The sequence below is a fragment of the Durio zibethinus genome, chromosome 5, assembly GCF_047325235.1.
Source record: "Durio zibethinus cultivar Kanyao isolate XHJ-2024 chromosome 5, ASM4732523v1, whole genome shotgun sequence".
NCBI classification, from domain to species: domain Eukaryota; kingdom Viridiplantae; phylum Streptophyta; class Magnoliopsida; order Malvales; family Malvaceae; genus Durio; species Durio zibethinus.
In genome coordinates, this window is record NC_143166.1 from 5,535,112 (window position 1) to 5,557,379 (window position 22,268).

At 33.1% G+C, this 22,268-nt stretch overlaps 5 protein-coding genes and 1 pseudogene across 7 annotated transcripts; 3 read left to right on the forward strand and 3 right to left on the reverse strand.

Moving 5' to 3' along the window:
• Window positions 1–204: 204 nt before the first annotated feature.
• LOC111281528 (uncharacterized) lies at window positions 205–914 on the reverse strand. Its single transcript, XM_089760379.1, has 2 exons — window positions 669–914; window positions 205–628 (listed from the first exon to the last, which is right to left on the reverse strand). Exons 1-2 carry the CDS (start codon window positions 858–860, stop codon window positions 371–373), a joined length of 450 nt encoding a protein of 149 aa, XP_089616505.1. The 5' UTR covers window positions 861–914; the 3' UTR covers window positions 205–370.
• A 2,258-nt stretch (window positions 915–3,172) lies between these two features.
• Window positions 3,173–3,637, reverse strand: LOC149518718 (uncharacterized). Its single transcript, XM_089760380.1, has one exon. The coding sequence runs from the start codon at window positions 3,635–3,637 to the stop codon at window positions 3,173–3,175; it is 465 nt and encodes a 154-aa protein (XP_089616506.1).
• A 1,291-nt stretch (window positions 3,638–4,928) lies between these two features.
• LOC111281530 (high affinity nitrate transporter 2.5 pseudogene) lies at window positions 4,929–5,987 on the forward strand (annotated as a pseudogene).
• Window positions 5,988–12,218: 6,231 nt separating this feature from the next.
• Window positions 12,219–14,211, forward strand: LOC111282278 (high affinity nitrate transporter 2.5-like). The gene is made up of 2 exons (XM_022870288.2): window positions 12,219–13,582; window positions 13,678–14,211. Exons 1-2 carry the CDS (start codon window positions 12,438–12,440, stop codon window positions 14,048–14,050), a joined length of 1,518 nt encoding a protein of 505 aa, XP_022726023.2. The 5' UTR covers window positions 12,219–12,437; the 3' UTR covers window positions 14,051–14,211.
• Window positions 14,212–14,354: 143 nt separating this feature from the next.
• Window positions 14,355–16,527, forward strand: LOC111281531 (cysteine-rich receptor-like protein kinase 2). Of its 2 annotated transcripts, none has more exons than XM_089760767.1 (4): window positions 14,355–15,399; window positions 15,652–15,791; window positions 15,855–16,133; window positions 16,321–16,527. In XM_089760767.1, exons 1-3 carry the CDS (start codon window positions 15,318–15,320, stop codon window positions 15,960–15,962), a joined length of 330 nt encoding a protein of 109 aa, XP_089616893.1. In that variant the 5' UTR covers window positions 14,355–15,317; the 3' UTR covers window positions 15,963–16,133; window positions 16,321–16,527. The 2 variants fall into 2 exon arrangements, with proteins under 2 accessions (XP_089616893.1, XP_089616892.1); XM_089760766.1 differs by having other exon boundaries at window positions 14,392–15,399; window positions 15,875–16,133.
• A 1,322-nt stretch (window positions 16,528–17,849) lies between these two features.
• On the reverse strand, window positions 17,850–20,179 carry MENG (S-adenosyl-L-methionine-dependent methyltransferases superfamily protein). Of its 2 annotated transcripts, none has more exons than XM_089760765.1 (8): window positions 20,015–20,179; window positions 19,856–19,920; window positions 19,691–19,781; window positions 19,500–19,588; window positions 19,167–19,300; window positions 18,991–19,052; window positions 18,639–18,738; window positions 17,850–18,250 (listed from the first exon to the last, which is right to left on the reverse strand). In XM_089760765.1, the coding sequence occupies exons 1-8, from the start codon at window positions 20,132–20,134 to the stop codon at window positions 18,234–18,236; spliced, it is 678 nt and encodes a 225-aa protein (XP_089616891.1). In that variant the 5' UTR covers window positions 20,135–20,179; the 3' UTR covers window positions 17,850–18,233. The 2 variants fall into 2 exon arrangements, with proteins under 2 accessions (XP_089616891.1, XP_022725808.1); XM_022870073.2 differs by having other exon boundaries at window positions 17,850–18,172; window positions 20,015–20,177.
• Between the last annotated feature and the right edge of the window lie 2,089 nt (window positions 20,180–22,268).

Below are 22,268 nucleotides of genomic sequence, written 5' to 3' on the forward strand. Positions count from 1 at the left end.
ATGTAAAGTACACATATGAAACGAGTATTATATTATCTATTTTTATCTCATAACCGATAAAAATTTAAAATTATATCAATTCTCATTTTTATCTCTATACTATAATATCTATTATTGTCTTCATTCGGATAAATAGTTAATTTCCCGATGGGTATGGTCAGATTTACATCCTTATTGAAGAGGTAAAGAAAGTAGAAGCTTATGTTATATATCCAGCACCAATGGTAAAAGAAACATTACCAGAAGAGACGAGACACCCACTAATAATATCAGCTTTCCTCTTGATTTTCCAAACACGGCTGACAAAAAAAATCCTATAGACTCTTAATATTTTGTTGGTCATTCTCAGGCATTTTTTTTTAATTAGGCTCTAAAACTTGATTTGACTTGCTAATGCCAAGCAGTTGCTAGCCATGTGACGGAAGCGTTCATTAGTAGCAGCAAGACGAGACCCAGCTTTACCGGCTTCATCATCGCGTGTCACATAATCAGCAACCACTGCGCTGAGGTTGCTCATAAGGCTGCTAGGGTTCTTTTGGTTGATGTTGTCCAGGGATTTCTTCAGGTTGTCAATGGCATCGTCGTAACTGGTAAGGCAGTCATCAAGTTCAGGACTTTTCCAAGCTTGGCAGCTGATGCCTTTGCTTCGTTAGTTTGATCAATCATGCTTTAATAGAAATTCCAGAAGCAAGTTTTGGGTCATGCACTGTTCCCTTTACAACTGCCCTGTAAAGCTGTGGGTAGTCTGTCTTGCGACACAAGCCACCATCAAGAATGCGAGCTGTGGCCTGACAAGAAAGGATGAAAGTGGCCGTGGCGAGAAGGACCAAGGAGAAAGAAGTGAAATGCTTGATAGACATGAATCTGATCCTTGAATTGGCTCTAACAAATGCTTTTGATTTTGTTTTATATTTGGGTTCTTCCTCTTTGGTCTTTTCCCCAGGTTAATGTCAGGATCTTGTCTGTAAATGGTAGGATGATTCGGTATATTATAGTATATATGTAGATTGTAGGAGTTCTAAAGCTGCTAGGAACTTGCCTATTTCTGGTGCTTCTCTGTTGTTTGATTATTTTCTATGTTCCAAAATTAATGCTTGGCTGACAATTGCCGTGTACAGCTATTTTTATTGCTATGGTACTCTGGTTACCCTTAATTATCGTAGAAGCTTCTTATATTGGTATTCTGAGATTGATTTAGGCCTAGTTTAGTGAGGTTGTAAATAATTTTTGTATTCAAAAGTTGTTTTAAATTCAATCTCAACCTTAAATAAATAAAAAAAAATTATATTTGATGTAATGTTATAAACTTTATATATTGTCAATGAATTGATTGATTTTATCTCATTATTGAAGTAAATAAATTATACCACCTTAATAAGTAAATTTTTTAAAAAATATTAATTTTTATTCATTTATTTTAAATACTGATATTTACTTATTAATGAGATGATATCATTTCATTTATTAACAAGGTATAAAGTTTACATACGGACTATGTATCAAATATAAATTCATAAAAAAATATGATTTTTGAGTTTGAAAGTATGAGTTTTCAAACACAAATAAAAAATTTGTTTAAAAATGCTTTTACAGTGAAAAAAAAAGTGTCTAGGATAAAAATTTACAATATTATCTTTATATTTATTATATTTTATTATTTTATACATGAATTTTAAATATTGCAATTACTCATAATATTTTTTCATAATAATATTAAACATTCAAAAGTTTTAATCACATTTTTATTAACAAACTTTTTAAATACATTTTTTTTCAATCCAATATATTTTTAACCATAACAAAATTATTAAACTAATCCTTATCTCCTATGAGGACGTTCAGACTGCCCAATGCCGAAATGGTTGCAAAGGATGATTTGGTCTCATAAAAGTGCATTAAAAATTAATAATAAAGTTCTTTTGTATCAATTTGTCTTCTTTTATATGGGTTGGTGGGGAATAATTATAGAGTTTATATTTGATATATTATTAGTATATAAATTTTATACATTAGTAGTAAATTAAATAATATTATTTTATTAATAAATAAATATTAATTTTTAAAATAAATATATAAAAATTAATATTTTTTAAAAAACTTACTTATTAATAAAATAATATTATCTTATTCACTTCATTAACGAAATGACATCATTTTACAATGTATAAAATTTTTATATTGACAATGTATCAAATATAAATTCATAATTATATGCATCTATCTAAAAAAAGTAAGAGAAGATATGACTATAAAAGAGTACCAACGGCAAAATATATAACTCAAACAAAAGTGCAAACATATTTCAAATTGCAAAAAAAAATAATAATAATAATAATAAAAAAAGTGCAAACAGAACTCGAATATTGGGGTATCGAGGAAGAGGTTCCATGGTTTTCAACCCAATTAGTCCTACACACCTTGCCTTACAAACGGTTCTGCTGCCACCAGGCTAAGTAATATTGAAGGCCTCACATTGCACGACCTAACCATGTAAAGCTTCTAATATAACTCTTCTTGAAGGACTTATGTGCTGTATTATTTACAAATATTTAATTTGTTTGGAAAGATCTTGAGCCTGCCTGCATCTTATTACACCATGCAAGTGAACATTTCTTTTCAAGGGTAGAATGCTTGTGGACCTGATTTTCACATATCCTTCCTCCCATCCAAATGCACCTTACTTTGTTAAAGGTAATTACTCTGTAAATATATTATGTTCAAACTCTCTTGTTTTATAATCCAAAATCAAATGTTAATTAAATCTTTTAATTGCCGAATTCTTCGCAATTTGAGACTTATAACATTTGAAATACATTTTAAATCAGGTCAATTGAAAGATTTTTCATCGTTTTTCAAAGATCATGGCCATCCAATTTGGTTTTGAATTTCACAATTTTAGTGCTCAACTTATGAGAACTGATTATGAGCATGATGGCTTCTATAGTATACGATTAAAATATGTTTTTACATATTAAAATTGTAAAACAACTGCTCTCAAAATACATTTGCATGCGCAAACATCTTATAAAGTTGCACAAAATAATTAATGGACGGATCTTTTAAGTCCCTCCCTCTCGTTACATATATAATATGCTCAACAATCAGAACAACGAGCTACAATATCATTTGAGTTTCTTTTCATCGTTCACATCATCTTGTATTAATTCAGAATTTAATTATAGTTAGCTTGCTTTAATGAGAATTCCAAGCACCTGGAACCCAAAGATTTCAGGGCTGCGTTATTGGGGATAAAAGGAGACGGCCTGGTGGATTGTGCAAAAGAGTAATCACAGTTATCATACGCATGCAATGCCGCCAGGATGACGGCTTTGAGGTCTCCGGTGTCTTTGCCAGTGCCCTTAACTAGACCCACGGCCTTGTTCAGGCTGTCCAATGCAGACGAATAGGCCTTATCGCAGTCCTGAACCATCTTGCTGTTCCCAAGGACCGGAACCTTGGCCTTTGCACGCTGTGTACCACTGATCATCTCGTTTAGAACCATTTCAAGAGTTGGATTCGTTGCTCCATCAACTTTAGACTCTAGGAGTTCACGTCGAGCGGTGGCTTGACCAGCCAGGAGAATCATGGCCACTGCAAGAAAGGCCAATGAGAAAGAGATTTGCTGCTTGTTAGCCATGTTTCTGAACCTGGTTTTTTCCGGACGCCTTTGGAATTCTGCAATTGTAACAGAGGGCTGAATGGGATTTATTTAGGAAATGTCATCGAAAGGGAAAAAAATAGTACAAAAAACCAGAGGTCATGAATCTGTCAAGGGGTTGCCTGTTTTGGATATATCTTTGCGGTTTGCTAATTGTCCTCTAATTTTCTAAATTTGAAACAGGATCAAATTCAAATGTTTGACTCACAACAAATAAACGTAGCCCTTTAAATAACCGTAGGGCTCGCCATTGTTTTAGCTGATGCTCTCTCGGGTATCGGCATAATGTTTCCACTTGCCTCTGATCTCTTCGTTCACAATTCATATTCTCGGAATTCCTTCACGATTAATTTGAGTGAAACTCGGCACAATTGTTTCATTTTCTCTATCATCCCAACTGTGAATATTTTAATCACGAAAACACTCTATCGCTGGCAAAGTCAAACATGGAGGAGAAAAAATAGTAAAGAAGTTCGAGGCAGAAAACGTTTATATTAATAATTTTTTATTAAATTAAAATATTAACTAATTTTTCTTTATTTCTTTATTAATATTGAAGTCTTTAATTATTAAAGTAAAATTTTCTTAGATGATAATTTTTTAAAAATTAAACATAGACTAATTTTTATGTATCTATTTTTTATTAGTCTAGAACTTTTTATTAAAGTAAAATATTTTAAATAAAATTTAAATTTATTTACTATATAAAAAACTAGAAGATGTATGGTATTAAATCATGAAAGATTTCATTAAAAAAAAAATCATGAAAGAGCTCAAACAAATAATTTTTACGTACCTCGAAACAAAGGATACATTGTGATTGTAGTATAGAAATATTTTTTTAATAAAAAATCAAAGCAGAATCTAACCAAATGAAAGAATGCAACTCCCTCAGTTCTTGGAAAAGGCTTTGCAAACTCCCAAATCCCAAGTAATGCTTCATTGAACTTGTTCCTCAACATCTGTATCACTTTGACATGAAATCCTTTTGAGTTCAGACCACCAACCAACAAGATTAATCAATTTCAAACACAATAGTTGCCATTACTTAATACACAAACATTTGTTTGAAGTGGACCGACAGATCCAAGTTGTAAGAAAAGAGGAATTCCAGTTGTTAGACTTACAGGCTCTATATAATTTCAGCTATAGGACACCGTTTACTCTCAACCTTTCTCCTGCAAAGGAGGAAGAAAAGCATGCGTTAAAGAAAGCTTTTAATCTCTAAAATTCGTTTATAGATTCTTCTATTGTTTCACCCCTTATTAATATGGAAGTGCAGGGTACCGCACTAGAATCACACCCTCCAAAATTCACTCTTCTGGTGGACTCGGAACACAAGGCAACAGAGTTTAGGCTATTTTCAGTGGTAGCACCTCACATGAGAGCATTTCATCTCGCATGGATTACCTTCTCTTGTTTTCTATATACTTTTGCTGCTCCTCCACTGCTTCCTTTTATACGAGATAACCTCAACGTCACATCAACATACACAGGCAATGCAGGGATTGCTGCAGTCTCTGGTGCAGTCTTTGCCAGACTTGCCATGGGGACTGCTTCTAACCTATTTGGTCCCCATCTTCATCTTGCCTCTTCCTCGTTAATCCTCCTAACAACACCAGTCTTACTTCATTTGCATTGCGTCATCACCTGTTTCTTTCCTTCTTGTTCGCTTCTTTACGGGCTTCTCCATTGCTACTTTTGTGTCAACTCGATTCTGGATGAGCTCTATGTTCTCTGCTCATCTGCTCCTGTTGTTGGTAATTGGTACTGCTAATAGGTTGCAGGTGGTTGGGGAAACCTTGGAGGTGGCGTAACACAGCCAATCATGCATATAATGCTTGTTTCAAACGTTGGAGAAATGCATTCTTCATACCGGCCTTGTTTCAAACATTGTCAGCATTTGTAGTTCTGATTTTTGGCCGAGATTTGCCTGACGGGAACTTTTGGGGGCTTCAGAAGTTGGGGGACAAAACGAAAGTTGAATTCTCACTTGTGTTCTTTCATGGTATCACAAATTACAGAGGATGAATTGTGGCATTGACATATGAATATCGTTTTGGGGTTCAGCTGGCAGTGGATAACATAATTGCCGAGTACTTCTATGACAGATTTAATCTTAAACTCCACACTGCAGGAACAAGATTTGGATTAGCAAACGTGATTTCTGGACCTGGAGGAGTAATTTTATCTGATGTAGTGGCAATGAGGTTTGGTATGAGGGGTAGGCTATGTGAACCTTAGGAGGCGTGTTTTGTATCATTCTTGGGCAGGTGACACCGCTGTGTCGGAACCAGAAATTTTATCCAGTCCGGGTTTAGTTTAAGTATTAAATTATAAAAAAAAACAATAATAATAACACTAATGATAGCAGTAGAAAACTAAATCTTCTACGTCCAATCATCACTGTTAAAAATTTTAGAGTTATTTTATATTTTAAAAATGTTTTACAATAATTTTTTTTATCTATACTTTTGAACACGATCTTTTTCAATATATATAATTAAATTATCATTTAATCAGTAATCTTCCATTTGATTATTAAAATGAATTTTCAAGATATTTATTACTAATAAAAATGCTATAATCGATAAAATTAATGTTAGTCTAAACAATAAATAAACTGAATTAATAAAAAAATTTTAAAAATTTTTTGGCCTCCAGCCCCCACTGGTCCTTCCCTGAATTCGCCGAGAATTGCGGTGATGATTGATTTCTCTTTGTTTGTTCAAGTTACGGCTCCATTTCTTTCCTTAAAATTGAGAAAATGTTTTCTGAAAATAATTACATTTTCTTAAAAAGTAAAGATTTTTTATTATTTGGATGAGTTAATAAAAAATATTTTTTTTATTTAATTATTTTTAAAAAACTCTGTTTTTTTTTTTATAAATAATATTAATATAACTATTAAAATATTAAAAATTATTTATTATTAAAGTATATTAAAATTATTTATTATTAAAATTATTAAAGTATTATTAAAGTTTATTAAAATTATTTATTATCAAAATTATTAATATTCAAGAATAATTAAATTTAAATAATAATATTTAATATTAAAATATTATATAAATATAGAAATATTTAAAATAAAACTATCTATTCTTCTTTATATTAATATTTTAAAATATTTTAAATAGTATCACTATTCTTAAAATATTATTTTTATTAATATTAAAATGGTAATATTTATTATTAAAATATTTATATTTTATATTGAAAATATTTATTATCAAATCATAAAAAAATAATTTTTTATTTATATTTATTGTTAAAAAAGTAATATAAACAACTTAATAAATAAAAATATAAGATTATATATTTTAAACTAAAATATAATAAGAAATTATTTAAAATATTAATATTAATAAAATAATATTATTATATTATTTAACATTAATTATTAAAATAATAAAGATATTATTATATATTATTTATTATTAAAATAATAATATAATACTATTTATTATTGAAATATTAAAAAAATTTATGTTTAATAATATAAAAATAAAAATATTTAAAATTGAAATATCCAAAGATTTTTAATGTTAATATTTTCATTTTTTAATTAAAATTAAATAATTTTTTATTAATATAATAATATTTTAAGTCGAATCAAATCAAATTTGAGTTTAAAATATTATGTGCAAAATCTTACTTGAATAAAACTACAAAAATATTTAAAATTAAAATATTAAAAGATTTTTAATATTGATATTTAATTTTTTAAGTAAAATTAAATAAAAATATTATTTATTTTAGGTCGAGTCAAATTAAGTTTGAGTTTAAAAAATAATGTATAATATTTGATTTGAGGAAAATTATGCTCAAACATATTGATAAGAAGTTCTATTCATAAATAACTCTTTTTCAAAAATTATTTTTCCATTTTCAAAAGGATAAGACAATTTTCAAAAAATTTATTTTATTTTTTGTTGACCAATAAGTTATTTTCCTTTAATCAATCAATTTTTTATCAAACAAATATATGAAAATATAAAAATTATTTTTCAAAAATCATTTTCTGCTAAACAAAAAAACGTACGTGTTGGCCCACATTTGGAATGGTACCATACGTCTCTCGAAGGAAAGGTATCTACAAGAATTGTGTGCTATATTTTCTAGTTTTTCTTGCTTTCATCATATGATTCTGGTCAAACAAGATATCTTACAGCAACATTTTTCTTGCTTTCATCATATGATTCTTGTCAAACAAGATATCTCATAGCAAATAACATAGATTCTGAATTCAAATGCAAAAGAATACTTCTTCCCAAGAGTATTGGTTGTTAGGATTGATTAGATATGACAATGCAGAAAAAGAAGATATGCTCTGGAGAATTTAATAGTTGTTTAATTTCAAGAACAAATTAGCTTATCTTTTGACTTCATGTGAGTCTTAAACACCATTTACATCAAGTAAGAGTGTAAGACTGATGAAATTGGACAATTTTTCTTAAAGGCAAGGCAAAATAATTATAAATCAAGGAGGAAATTGGACAATGTTTAAAGTTGTTTTAGTATGATTTTACTATGTCCTTTTTTACTGGATAATTATTGGCTTCCAAGAACAAAAGAACTACTAATTCAGCTCATTGTAGCGTAAGTCTTCAGTGGATAGATTATTTATTTTGCTGTTACTGTCAATAGTGGAAAAAAAAAAAAACCCTTAAATTACCAACTACTAATTAAGCAAAACCAGCTAAAATGATAAGCTGAAATGATAGTTTTCCCTATCTGCGGTCCATTTCGGAATCGAAATTCTTCAACTAATCAGAAACCAGTTCTGTCTGAACAAGATCTGAACTGTCAATATTGCACGGTCATTTGCATCAGGGAGAGTAGTTCAGAGTTTTTTGTACAACATGACCTCATTGTGATGTTTACCTACAGGGCATACTCTGTATAATGTGGCCATGTGGGCGCCGTTTTGACTCAATTAATTTTCTTCGAAGGATCCAAATATTCAAAAGAAACGGGGATTAGACTTATGGTTGTCATATCATATGCTGCACCCTTCCTGTATGCTTGATATACTTCCCCCAATGGCTTGGAATGTTTTGAGGTCCATCAAACAAGCAGACGAAAGAAGACTATTACATGTCTGAATGGAATAGAGAAGGAGAACGGATTACATCATGCAAGCTAGAAATTTGCTGATAACGGTAGAAGTGAGAAGGGCAGAGGAGTGAAGGCTGCAGCCATGCCCACAGATGAATCATCACCTACAAAAGTTTAACCAGTCTACAACTCTTTGTACATGAACAAGTAACACTAACTCATTGCAGTTAGCTTTAACTTTCAGAGACTGAAGGAAGGCGTTGGTTTTTTAGTGTAGCCTGCTAATCTGGGGCTTGGGAGTCCTAGTAGACGAACTGAGGGGCCAGGTTCAACTAAAATTATGAGAGAATATGCAACATGCGATAGATGCAATATCATCAAATGAGAAATGAAAATATATTGGGTTTATGCTGAAGTTTTGGCTTATTAAAATATGGTTGTGGCACCAAAATATGATAGTGTTTTGCTTATTAACATGAACCAAAATGTTTGCTATAGAAGTCAAATCAGTAGAACTTACTTTCCTGCTAATTATTTAATTATTTATCACAGTGAGTTTCGCTGTTTCAGCATCTTCTCCTGTGTTATGGCACTCAATTCAATGCATCAACATTTGCTAGAATAAGATGGGGTTGGTTGCCATAGAACTTATCAACAGCACTGCACATTGTAAAACAGTGTTCTGCAGATGCCATGGTTCATCATGGAGATGCTTAATAAAGAGAGTTTAGACTTCTTTATTGATTAGACAATTGTCTCTGATAGATTTGACAGGCTTAATCTCTGTGCTTATCAAATCAGTATCATTTTGTCATGAATTAATGTGCAACCTACTCCACTCCCTCAAATATGGGGAAGCAATTTGGAAGATTCTTATCAATGCCATGTGCTTAAAATCACTTGTTAAAGAAAATGAACCGTTTATTTTCCACTGACAATTTTTTATGATTATTCAACACTTGCACCACCATCTGTTTGAAGCTAATGCGGTTACTGCTAAACACTTCGGTGAATAGAATTTGAACGAATATCCACAACAAAAAAAATTTGCCAGACATGCAGTGCTTCATACAAGGTTTTAAACTGTAAAAGTTTTGATGTTAAAGCAATTAGATTAAAACTAACAAATCAAAGTACGACTACAACATCATCGTATTAGCTGAGCATAATAGTTGATTTGCAGTTCCAGTCCGACAGAGGTTGATTTCGGCCTTTCATTTGGTCGTTTATATGATCGGAAGTTGGATACAGTCAATAGCAATGATAAAGGTTAGTTGGAGTGATCAGGTGCTTTCAGGTAAATTATTGAATAGCCAAATCAATAAATAATTGTGCAAATGTTTGACTTTTATGGGGAGAAAATAATTTTATATGAATTCCATAGCATTCTTATAACGTCAGGAAAATTCAAATGGCCATGATGATGCAAATTTGGACAGAATCTAGGAACGTGCGATCTTTGTTTGTTGTGTTGTCGCCAAAATCCATGGGGAAGGGGAGCTTCCTAAAGTGGGAGCCAAAAAGGTTGAGAAAAGCCAAGCCTTTCCAAATTCTTCTGCCTAAATCTCGAAAAGAATTGATGGGATACAAATTTGATCCAATTAGGTCACCCCAATAAGATCCAAATTTGACTTCCTGGTAAAGCTGGGAAATACCGTAAACCACGTTTAGAATTCACAAGAAGCATACCTTCCCACAAACCTAATAAAATATTTCGGCCATTCATGGCAAGTTTACAAGATTAAAAAAAATATGATCCCATTTGAGATGAAATAAAATAAAATAAAACAAAAGGTTCTGGTGCAATTGTATAAAAGTCAGCTGCTTATTTGATTGGATGGTTCTGCTTATACAATTATGCAGCAAAAAATACAGATTGATGTAACTTGAGAGAGACTACAGGAAGACGACTCCATAATATGGTAATTTTCTTGAACAACGACTAATGAACCAAAACCTGGCTTATTGCTAGTAAAAGACATCAGCCGATAATTCAAGGTTCAAAGCTGTCTCCAATCAAGTCATGCATGCATGGTTCAGTTCCTAGTAGGGTATGAACCTAGCACCTGTAATACAGGATATGAGGATGAGAGGAAATTCCAGAAGGCAAATAGGCCAACATGAGAGCAACTTGATAGCTAACTTTGACATTCCAGGCTCCATCCACAAGTTAACGTAACGCACGTAGCAGTGACACTGCAAGTGGGACGTACAAATCAGAGCTACAGAAGGAGGCACAAAAACCAAAGGGAGAATGAGTCATCTAAGGGCTTGGCAAATGATCATGATTTTTTTTGGTATTGAATATTCTCAGAATCAACGAAATCATACTATAACCCCGTTGAATATTCCCACCCAAATAAATTAATGTATTAATTTAACAAAGAAAATGCAAATAGACCAAAATGCTATTTTCGCCGCAATTAAGAAGTTCAATCCCAATGCTTAATTAATTAAACTACTTTTGTCATAAATTTTGATAGATCTATTTGCTTATATCAATGGACATAGAGACTACAGTTATGCATCATATCCCTTATTGATCTAACCAAAAGATTAAAAAAAATACCTACAAACAGTTAAAAAAAATCAATATTCTCTTGAAATAAACAAAAATTTAATATGAACTGATTGAATTTACCAATAAATAAATTCTTTCACCATAGGAGAATCATAACAAGAATATCCCATTGTTGGTCTACATCATTTTGTCAAAATTATTTTGCAAAGATTATCACATGTTTTATTCCAGTATTTGGCTCAGCAAATAGTGGTGCACGATTTTCATGTTCAAAAAGTGAGTTGGAGTTCGCCCTTCCCTAAATTTAAAAAAAAAAAAACTCCACATGTTTGTCTCTCATAATTTTTTATCAGAATCAGATTCATTAAGCACTAAATTGCCACATGTTTTAGATATTCGCTTTTCCAATTCTTCATGCCTTGATTGTGCCTTTGCTTTTTAAAGACGAGTGATCGGGTGAGAGAAAGATCAGGGCACACTGGTCTTTTTACACAAGAAACGAAGCATAAAAAAAGAATCTCCTATCAAGTAACGCACATCGCTCTGTTTCAGTTCCATACTGTGGCCCCCAACTCCCCGACCTCCGAAGTCAATGTTTAATTACAAAATCGATTGCTATATTCGTGGTCTCTTCCTTTTGGCACACAGAAATCATCCTGGTTTGATGCCATCAGCCGCTAAAAAATAAAACTTGACGCACACTTCCTGCCAGCTACTTCCTTTCACAACTGAATTCGAAAGCTTTTCAACTTCTTTTCAGGTTAAGCTATGGTTAAACAATGAGACTCGGCGCAAGGGCAGATTTTTGCTGAATTTTCAAGGTTGCCTTTTGACCATCTAAAAGCCGTTACTGCAGGATACAATCCTCCAAGTCACAGGCTGTAAAACCAAATACATTTGTGAAATTTACTAGTTTACCAATCTTGAAAAGATAAGGACAGCTACCTTCCATCTTTCAATAACAATATCAATATTCTTCCCACAATTTTATAGAATATGAATCCTATTCTGTTGAAATCCAAAGAAAAAGAGTATGCCAGAAGAAATTAGCACCATGTGACATATAGTTCCAAACTCCGTACTATATAAGCGCATTTTCCCTTAAAAATGAGCAAAGAGAGAATGCAACCTTGAAATCTTCTCAACTGCATCAACGTACTACTTTTTACCTAATCCAACTCTATCCAAGCGTAGGAGATGGAAATGTCCAGCACCATTACAGAAACTCAGCCTCAAAAGTTTGCTCTTCCAGTGGATTCAGAACACAAGGCAACTGAATTTCGTTTATTCTCAGCGGCTGCACCCCACATGCGAGCATTTCACCTGTCCTGGATCTCATTCTTTTCCTGTTTTGTATCCACTTTTGCTGCTCCACCCCTCCTTCCTATCATACGTGACAACCTAAATCTCACAGCAACTGACATTGGGAATGCGGGGATTGCTTCAGTCTCTGGTGCAGTCTTTGCCCGGATTGCCATGGGAACTGCTTGTGACTTAATTGGACCGCGTCTTGCTTCTGCATCCCTCATCCTCCTCACCGCACCAGCAGTTTACTGCACCTCCATAGCCTCATCACCTGTCTCCTTTCTCCTTGTCCGCTTTTTCACAGGCTTCTCCCTTGCCACTTTTGTGTCAACACAATTCTGGATGAGCTCCATGTTTTCAGCTCCAGTAGTTGGCACTGCTAATGGTGTTGCAGCCGGCTGGGGCAACCTTGGAGGCGGGGCAACACAGCTTATCATGCCCCTTGTTTTTTCTGTCATCCGTGACATTGGTGCAGTCAAATTTACAGCTTGGCGAATTGCATTCTTCATTCCTGCCCTGTTTCAAACATTATCAGCTTTTGCCATTCTGATTTTTGGCCAGGACTTGCCTGATGGGAATTATCAGAGGCTGCAGAAATCTGGGAATAAACAAAAAGATAAATTCTTACGCGTCTTCTACCACGGTATCACAAATTACAGAGGATGGATCTTGGCTTTGACTTATGGATATTGTTTTGGGGTGGAATTGACAGTGGATAACATAATTGCAGAGTACTTTTATGACCGATTTAATCTGAAACTCCATACAGCAGGTGTTATTGCCGCAAGCTTTGGTTTAGCAAATTTGTTTTCACGACCAGCGGGAGGTATAATCTCAGACATGATGGCAAAGAGGTTTGGAATGAGGGGTAGGCTGTGGGCTTTATGGGCAGTGCAGACTTTGGGAGGAGTGTTCTGTATCATACTCGGGCAGGTTGGATCTTTGAGCGCATCTGTGGTAGTGATGATTATTTTCTCTGTCTTTGTCCAAGCTGCTTGTGGTCTTACATTTGGAGTGGTTCCTTTTGTTTCCCGGAGGTAAGATTTCCACATTTTATCCACACTAACACTATACTTCTCAATAATTTAAGCCTATTTCTTTTAAACCTCCATAATTCTTAATTTTGCATCAGGTCCTTGGGTTTCATATCTGGGATGACAGGAGGAGGTGGAAATGTGGGTGCAGTTTTGACACAATTAATTTTCTTCAAAGGGTCCCAATATTCTAAAGAAACTGGAATTACTCTCATGGGTGTCATGATTGTATGCTGCACCCTCCCAATATTTCTAATATACTTCCCACAATGGGGAGGCATGCTTTGTGACCCATCCTCAGAAAAGATTGCCACAGAAGAAGACTACTACTTGTCTGAATGGAGCTCAAAAGAGAAGGAAAGAGGTCTACATCAGGCAAGCTTGAAATTTGCTGATAACAGCAGAAGTGAAAGAGGAAGAAGGGTACACTCTGCAGCTATGCCTTCTACAGATACTCCTACAATTGTTTAGCCAATCCCACAAGTTTTCCCACTATCTTTTAATTTAATGTATTTTTGTCTATATTTCTTATGCCGAAGTATTATCACGAGCAGGTTAATGGTCGCAAGTAATCAAAGTTGCAATAGAAGACATTTGCAAGTAATCAAAATCACTTTAAAACTCTAAGCTCACTTTGGGTTTCTTTGTCTTTTTCTTTTCCCTTTCTGATTTGGGTTCTGGTTCTCTCCCTTAATATATTTTAAACCCTTTATCCTAGCTATTGTATAGGATTTTCATTAGCTGAAAAGTTTCTTGTGAACATCATCAAATCCATTTATTGAACTTGAAAAGCTAGAGATATTAACTTTTTATAAGCTTAACAAATATGTATGACTAGTTGAACTAATTTACCTTAAAATATTATGGACCTAAATTTAAGAATATTATGGATATTCAATCATAGAGAAAGAGATAATCCTCCTCAGTAACAGATGAGTCTTCCTAATGGGTCAGGTTAGGGGTTTATAGTTCATAAGTTTCCTAATCTATCTATTTCTGATTGGCAATCAAAGTGGTCATTTCACTAGTGACACCAAATCAAATTAAATGTTAGATTAGTTTAAAATCTTATACATAATTAAGTGACAAACATAAAAGTCCAAGGCAACGACCAATTCTCGCCGATTTGGAAGATAGCATCTTGAGATAGCTACATTTAAGATAAAAGAAAAACCCAGAAACCCAATAATCCATGAAAATACAAAGAAAACGAAATGCTATAGAAGTTATATAAGTCAGCCAAAACCTTTCGAGAAAAAAAATATATTACTTGTTTATTTCAAATAAATTTGTCAATTTTAACTACGAAAAGATAACACGATACAAAAATTATACAAAAAAAAGAAGAAAGTGATTATTTAAAATTTTAGAAAAAACTATATATAAGTTTGACAAAAATAAAAAATGTAATTCACGTTAAGCATGTTTATACGAATTTGACACAACAATTGTCATGTTTTACATGTTTTTGATATAAAATAAACACAACATAAATACATAAATTCTCAGGTCTAATATGACTGTAAGTACTATAGTTTATTAAAAGCCACGAAATTATAGTTTAAAACTAAGAAGAACAACATGAGCCAAGTTCTCTATCGGGTGGCAGTTCCAGGGACGAATGAGTCGGCTTATGTTTGGTTAATTTCTGGAGGACATTGAACTATAATTCTTGTAAAGCTTGTTTGGAGACTGCATCTGCATCAATATTAGGATATTGCTTGCCTTGGTCAGAAGGATGGGCACTCAACACTGGCTGTTTCATTTGGTACTTGACACGGATTTCCTCAATAAAGAAACAGGAACTGGAATTTCAAGAGGTAAAGAATTTTTTCTATTCATCATTTGTCACATACTATCATGTTAGTTAATTAGTACATTTTGGTTTCATTATATACTTTCCTGTGTATTTTCAGTTCCCTGGTTATTTTTTATATGGAATTGTTTATCTGAATTATTAAATTACATGGATTGTTACAATATTTCCTTCTTGGAATTGTGGTGAGGGAAGTTTTGGTTTAATGGCATTGTACCGATTCCAAATTTGTTACCTAGTTTTCTTTGCATTTCAGGTTCAAATCATGCAGAAAATTTGGTGAAATATCTTCATGATATAAACATAAATTTCAAGTACTCTACACTTCAGAGGGCTACAATATCTTTCAACGATGCGAACAAGCTTGGGCAAGAAGGATTTGGGACAGTTTATAAGGTAGTTTTTCCTCTGATGTCCACTGCTCTTCTTTGGCATCTAACCAATGTGTTCTGGTCACAGATTTTATTTATCGTCTGTAGGGAGTTCTACCTGATGGAAAAGAGATTGCTGTCAATATGCTTTTCTTCAACAATCGACACAGAGCAGCGGATTTCTGCAATGAAGTGAACATTATAGGCAGCGTGGTGCATAAAAACGTGGTCAGATTGTTGGGAGATTTATAAAAGCTAGCAATATCTTGTTGGATTCAAAGTTCCGTGCTAAAATTGCCGACTTTGGGTTGGCAAGTTCTTCCCAGGAAGATCAGAGTCACATCAGCAATGCCATTGCTGGAATGCTGTAAGGATCACATTATATCTGTTTGTTCCAAACATGATTTAACGTTTAACACATTTAAAAGCTTCTTAAATTGGCTCACACGAAAATCCAATTCAAGAGCATGTGCACTAGAAGAGTAAAATTTGTTTTTCAAATGTCCATTTCTTAAATGCTTGAACAAGTAATAATTTCTATTTCTAAAATCCAGAGATATATGGCTCCGGAGTACCAAGCCCATGGCCAGTTAACAGAGAAGGCGGATGTCTATATTTTTGTTGTGTTTTTATCATGGGTGGAGCAGACGTGTAAACACTTTCAATTAGGGATCATGAAGGAGATTTATGGCCTAAATCTAATGTTACATAATAACAACCATAGCAGCAACGTTAATAATGAGGTTTTCTTTTTGGATGAATGAGTTTATTCTTTTTTTCATAAGGTAGCAAAGGGTTCTGCTACAAAGAATTGTTTACAAGGATGAATCAAGCATCAAGGAAAACAAATAATTAACGAATATTTGCATAAGAAGGTCCCAATTCAAGCATAAACTCTGGTTAACAGCATTGTCAGCAAAACGTTGAGTATTATGCAACCAAAATCTTCTTGTCTCTTTGATAAAGGTCAGAATACTTGCATTTGTGCCACTTTGCTTACCGATTACTCTTTTGTTCCGTTCCATCCAAACAGCATAAATGAAAGAATTCAACGCACGTTTAAGGATAATGGCTGAAAGAGACTTACTTTTCAAGATACTTTTTTTCCCAATGAAACTCATGGTGCCAATTAATCACCAGACGATGGATTCTACAGAGAGACAATACTTGCATCTATATCTGTTTGGTGAAATCACAGGTGAAAAAGAGGTGCTCTTTTGTCTCGATTTCTTGGTTACAGAATGAGCAATTCTGATTAGTAATAATATCCCATCTGCTTAATCTTTGTTTAGTGGGCAATTTTTCTAAAATAGCCATCCAGGAGATAAAAGTGCGTCTAGGGATATGGTATCTAAACCAGATTTTCCTATGCTAGTCAACTTTCTCGTGCTTGTATCAAATTTCATTCTGAGTACTGCTAGTGCACTACCTATTCACTGAATTCAGCCATAGTACTCTCATTGGGGAAGCGTACAAAACTGAGCACAACATGTCGCAGTCTGAGTAGTTTTTCTCGAATTCCCGCTACTATTTTGTGACGGAAAGATGTTCCAAATATTCTTGTCTTTGAGATAAATGCATATTGGACTTCTTTGTGCCTAAGAGATTCCGTCTCTAAGACCATCAAAGTCGAAGGTACTACAGATGCTAACTAAGAAAGACGAAGACCTCCCTGCACTAACTAATCCCTACTCTTATGGATGAAAGAAATTACGGAATTCAATGACAATTGGAACAAATACTATCCCCTCAATGCAGCGTACACTGATTCAATTGCCACTGTCACCCACAATTCCTTTCACGCAAAATGATCTTTAGAATCAGGTGGGATGAAAGGAGTATATCTGACATAGAACAGCACTTGAAAGTTTGATAGGGGAAAAGCTTCAATACAAAACATTGCATAATGCACAAAAACTTTTGACTTGCTATGAAATTTTTTTGTTGATTTATAACTCAGATCATTTTAACATTCATAGGAGCAGATTAATTTCTCAGTCTTCAAAGTACGCAGCCTCTACAATAGATAAAGTAATCCCTATATGTAACCTTAAGAAGTACATAAAAAGTATGATATGGCAACTTTGATGCAAAACTAGAGCATTATTATTTACTATTGATTTGTCAGTTATACAGAGACGAAAATAAGGATTCAGTTTAACAACCTTCATGGAAAAACCATACCATATCCCCAGAACATAAGGTCTGCATTTAGATAATGTTTGGAAATTCGTTGACAACAGAATGCTTCTTCATCAACAAACAAATTGAAAACTGCAAGAAAAGATAATGCATGAATTTTCATTCATCGTGTGGCAACCAAGTTCCCCATGAGGCCTCCACCAATCTCATAATGTCTGGCATAGGAAAACCCTGCATCTAAGGCAAGTTTCTCCAATTCCTTCCCTACAACATAGGACAGACTATTTAGTCCAAAGCCAATGTTGAACTACATCCTCCCTAGACTTCAGATTATTTCTGGTTCTGCATTCAAAGCCCCATTACAGTTTGCAACAAATCAAAATCTCAATTTTTTCAGCTTTCTGCGAAGTAATACAAATAGATAAACCTATTTTGGAGAAAAGCATTATTGCATAGTTTGGTGTGCAGATAGAATAGTTACGTTCCAAAGAAAAACACCTGGTCTACAAAGAAAATCTGACTAAGAAAACCTAAAATGAAAATTAAACTTATATAGATCTAATAGGCACCTCAATTACGATAATCTATAAGTTATAAATATCTACTCTAAACAATATTAAACAAAATTAGATCTCCAAGAATGAATTTGCTGTGACCATGAAGAAAATAAAACATTGCTGAAAGGAATAATTAAGCAAGAATAGCTATAGCCTATTGAAGGATAACGAACCTGTTAAAAATTCATTGATTGAAGTTTTCAAATACTTGTACTCCTTGGCAAGGCCATAAACTGTAGCCGTAGGAACTACTACATTATCAATCATCCATTCCTTTCCAAAAGCAAAATTTAACATAAATTTAGTTTCTGATTCAGTCGCATATTTCAGTATTGAACTTGATGTGCTACAGGTGCAATATTTCTCCATTGAACTTGATGTGCTACAAGTGCAAGGTTATCCAACACAGAATGATATTCACCACTATCCATAACTCTTTGCAACATTCACAAAATTCATAAAGGTATCTATGAAGTTGAGGCAGTGGTATAGAACCAAAAATGAAGGCACAATGGTGGCTGCTACCTGAAACAAGGCAGTAAATGGCTGCGTGCTTTTATTAAAGTCGAGAATTGACACCCTTGACCCTGAAACAAAAGCAAAATTTAGAACACTCTCATCAAGCTATGGCTACAATTTAATTAAAAAAGAAAACCTAATTATCAACAGGAGAAAATGAAGATTGACAATAGTCTATAGACCTGGCTTTAAAACTCGAAACATCTCCTGCATGGCTCGACGTTTATCAACCACATTACGTAGCCCATAACCCATAGTAATAGCATCAAAGTAATCATTAGAAAACGGCAAATCAAGTGCATCACCTTCAACCCATCTGGATTCAATTCCAAACACATTATCTCATGACATAACAAAAAAAAAACTTGTAATGATTTTAGACCCAATTATAAATAACTTTGCAACAATTCACCAATGGCCCCCATTTTATAAAAAGAACATTTTCATTTTCTTAAACATTGGTTGTTAGATAAGAACTACTAGTTAGTTAACAACTAAGATTTACCAGTGCTCACTCAATGTTATTGTAGCAAGCCTTTGAAAGAAAGTATTGCCTTGATGATGCAATTGAGAGCTGCTCCTTCGAGAAATCAAGGCCAGTTACCTACAGGTTTACCAATTCAGATATCATTTCTCTTTTGCTACATTAAATCCAAAATACCAATAAATAGTAACAATGGTAATAAACACGTTAAACAAAACACACTTTGCCGTAGGAACCAACTTTCTCGGACAATAGGAACGTTAAATCCCCGCTTCCACAGCACAAATCCAAGACGGAATCTCCCGTTTTGGCCCTGTTTCATTACTACTTGTATTAAAATTCCACGAAACAAAGAAGCAGAAAAAAGCGAGAATTTTGAATACCTACCCACTCCAGGATACGGACATGCGTTTCCATATTCGGTGCTGACCGAAACTCAGCAAATCATTTAACTGCAATTTGTGTCCAACCCAAAAACAAAAATGACAACAAGAAGAGGAAGAAGAATTGGCAAATAAAGCGATAGAGAGGACGAATTCGGTTTACATTATCATAAACAGGAGCAATGCGGTTAAAAAGATCCTGGCGCTCGGTAGCGCAGCGAACCGGACGGCGTTTGAACCGGGAAGCAGCTATGTGCGGAACTGAGAGTTGAAGAGAGGCCATTTTTCCTTGCCAAGGTTTCTGAATTCCAATGTGTATCCTCTTTATAATTACATTACATTTTGATTACTAAATTAGTAAAACGCCGGGAACAACAAATCCAGCCCATTATTATTTGGGCTTCAGTTCAAACCTACCCCATCATCGTCTCGGATACTTGGGTTTTTGTCTACACTCTTCTGTCTGCCCATGCAATTGCATATCTAATACTATTACGTTAATTATCATAATAACTTGATATTTTTTAAAAAAGTAAGAGAAAATTGAGTAAAATATTTAACATGACTAAATTTTATATATAAAATAATATTTTAAATAGCAATTTAGAAATATAATAAATAATAAATCCATTTTCATCAGCTAAAATTTTCCTCATATTCATTCTTTTATATATATTATAATAAATTCACTCATCCATATTCGTGTTTGTGTCTTTGCTATTACTGAATTAGGTTTTTAACTTCAAAATATTATCTATATATATATATATATATGTATATGCACTCATCTTTGTTCTAAGTTCTTCTCGATGAAATTGTCAATTAATTTCTGGTCTAGTTTCTATGAGTTTATATTTTGAACATTTAATTAATGGGACAATCACACATAAGGAGAGAAAAAATATATATTTTTATTAATTTAAATTTATTTGGTTTATTTTTTGTTATTTTGTTTTGCAAAAAAAAAAAAAAGTAACAATATCAACCAAATGAATTTTTAAAAATTACATCCAAAACATTTTTAGCTTAATAGTAATTATATATATCCTACTTGCTTAAAGAACTTGGTTGAGCCAATGAGACATTTTAGTTCCCCTTGGTTTTCTTAAAACCATTTCGAAAATCTTGGAAGTCAGCCCGCAAGGAAAGGAGGAAAAATGAGAAGTTAGTTACTTCCATTTCCTAGTAATATTTTTTTTTATGTAATCCATTTCCTAGTTTCTTTTCCTTGTTTTTTGCTATATATTCATCTTATATTTTTGAAAATAAAATAGGGAAATATGCATATTTATTCAATACCAGGAGAAAGAAGTCATGTTTAATTTTTTTAACAAAAAAAACCTAAGTACTAATACAAAGATTGAGACTGTATAATAAGTTGGGTAGGTGTTGATGATGGCTTGAATTTCCAAGTCTATCTTTGTTGACATCTGCAAAGAATTTTACTAGCCTTCCAAGATTTATGCAACAAAGAATTTTACTAGCTTTTTATAAATAGTAATATAATATAAATGCCTAATTTTTGTTTGAGACAATTTAATCGTATTTGATTTTGATTTTGATTCAGACGTATCTATTTCAAGCAATTCGAATATTTTAATTTGACTGGGTTTATTTTGGTTTCGTATTAAATATCTAAACTCATTTTATATGGATTGAAGATTGATCTAATTCAATTTTGGATCAATGGGCTTGAAGGTTCAATAGGGGTCCGAGTCAATTTTTTCAAGTCCAAAGTCCAATTCTAAGTCCAAATTCAATTTTGAAGCTCAATATAATTTTGGATTAAATTCATGATATAAGCCTAAAGCCCAAAAGCCAATAAAGGCTCACATTTAAATTTTAAAGCCTAAAACCCAAAATTTGAGAGAAAGGTAAAATTTTCGCAGCCTTCCCCTCACTTTCCCTTTCCCTAATTTGCCTTACTACTTCTAGCTTTTCCTTTTTTTTTTTTTTTACCACTATTTGTACCTTTTTGACTTATAGCATAAATTCATCAAAGACACAATGATAAAAAAAATCTAGTAGAAATTAAGATTAGCTGCCATTGTTACATTATGCAACTATAGTATAAAATCCTTAATCAAGCAAAGTCAAGATTTTTTTTAAATTGAAAATGGAGCTGAAAAGAATCCTTGGAAACAATAAAAGATGCACAGAACTTCACAAGCCAGAGGAGGACATGAACTTGAAATAAAAAAAACAACTCCCATTCGACATTCACAAGCATAACCTCTCAAACACCAAGCAAAATACTAGCATTCACCATTCAAAAACATTCGTTCGACTAAACCCATTAGACCACTATTATCACATCCATCGTCACTGCCATCTATAAACACCTAATTTTGTCTGGGCATAATTCAGTTAGTTGTAAGGTTCTTACAGTCTGATCCGGTTCAAATCCAACATTTTTT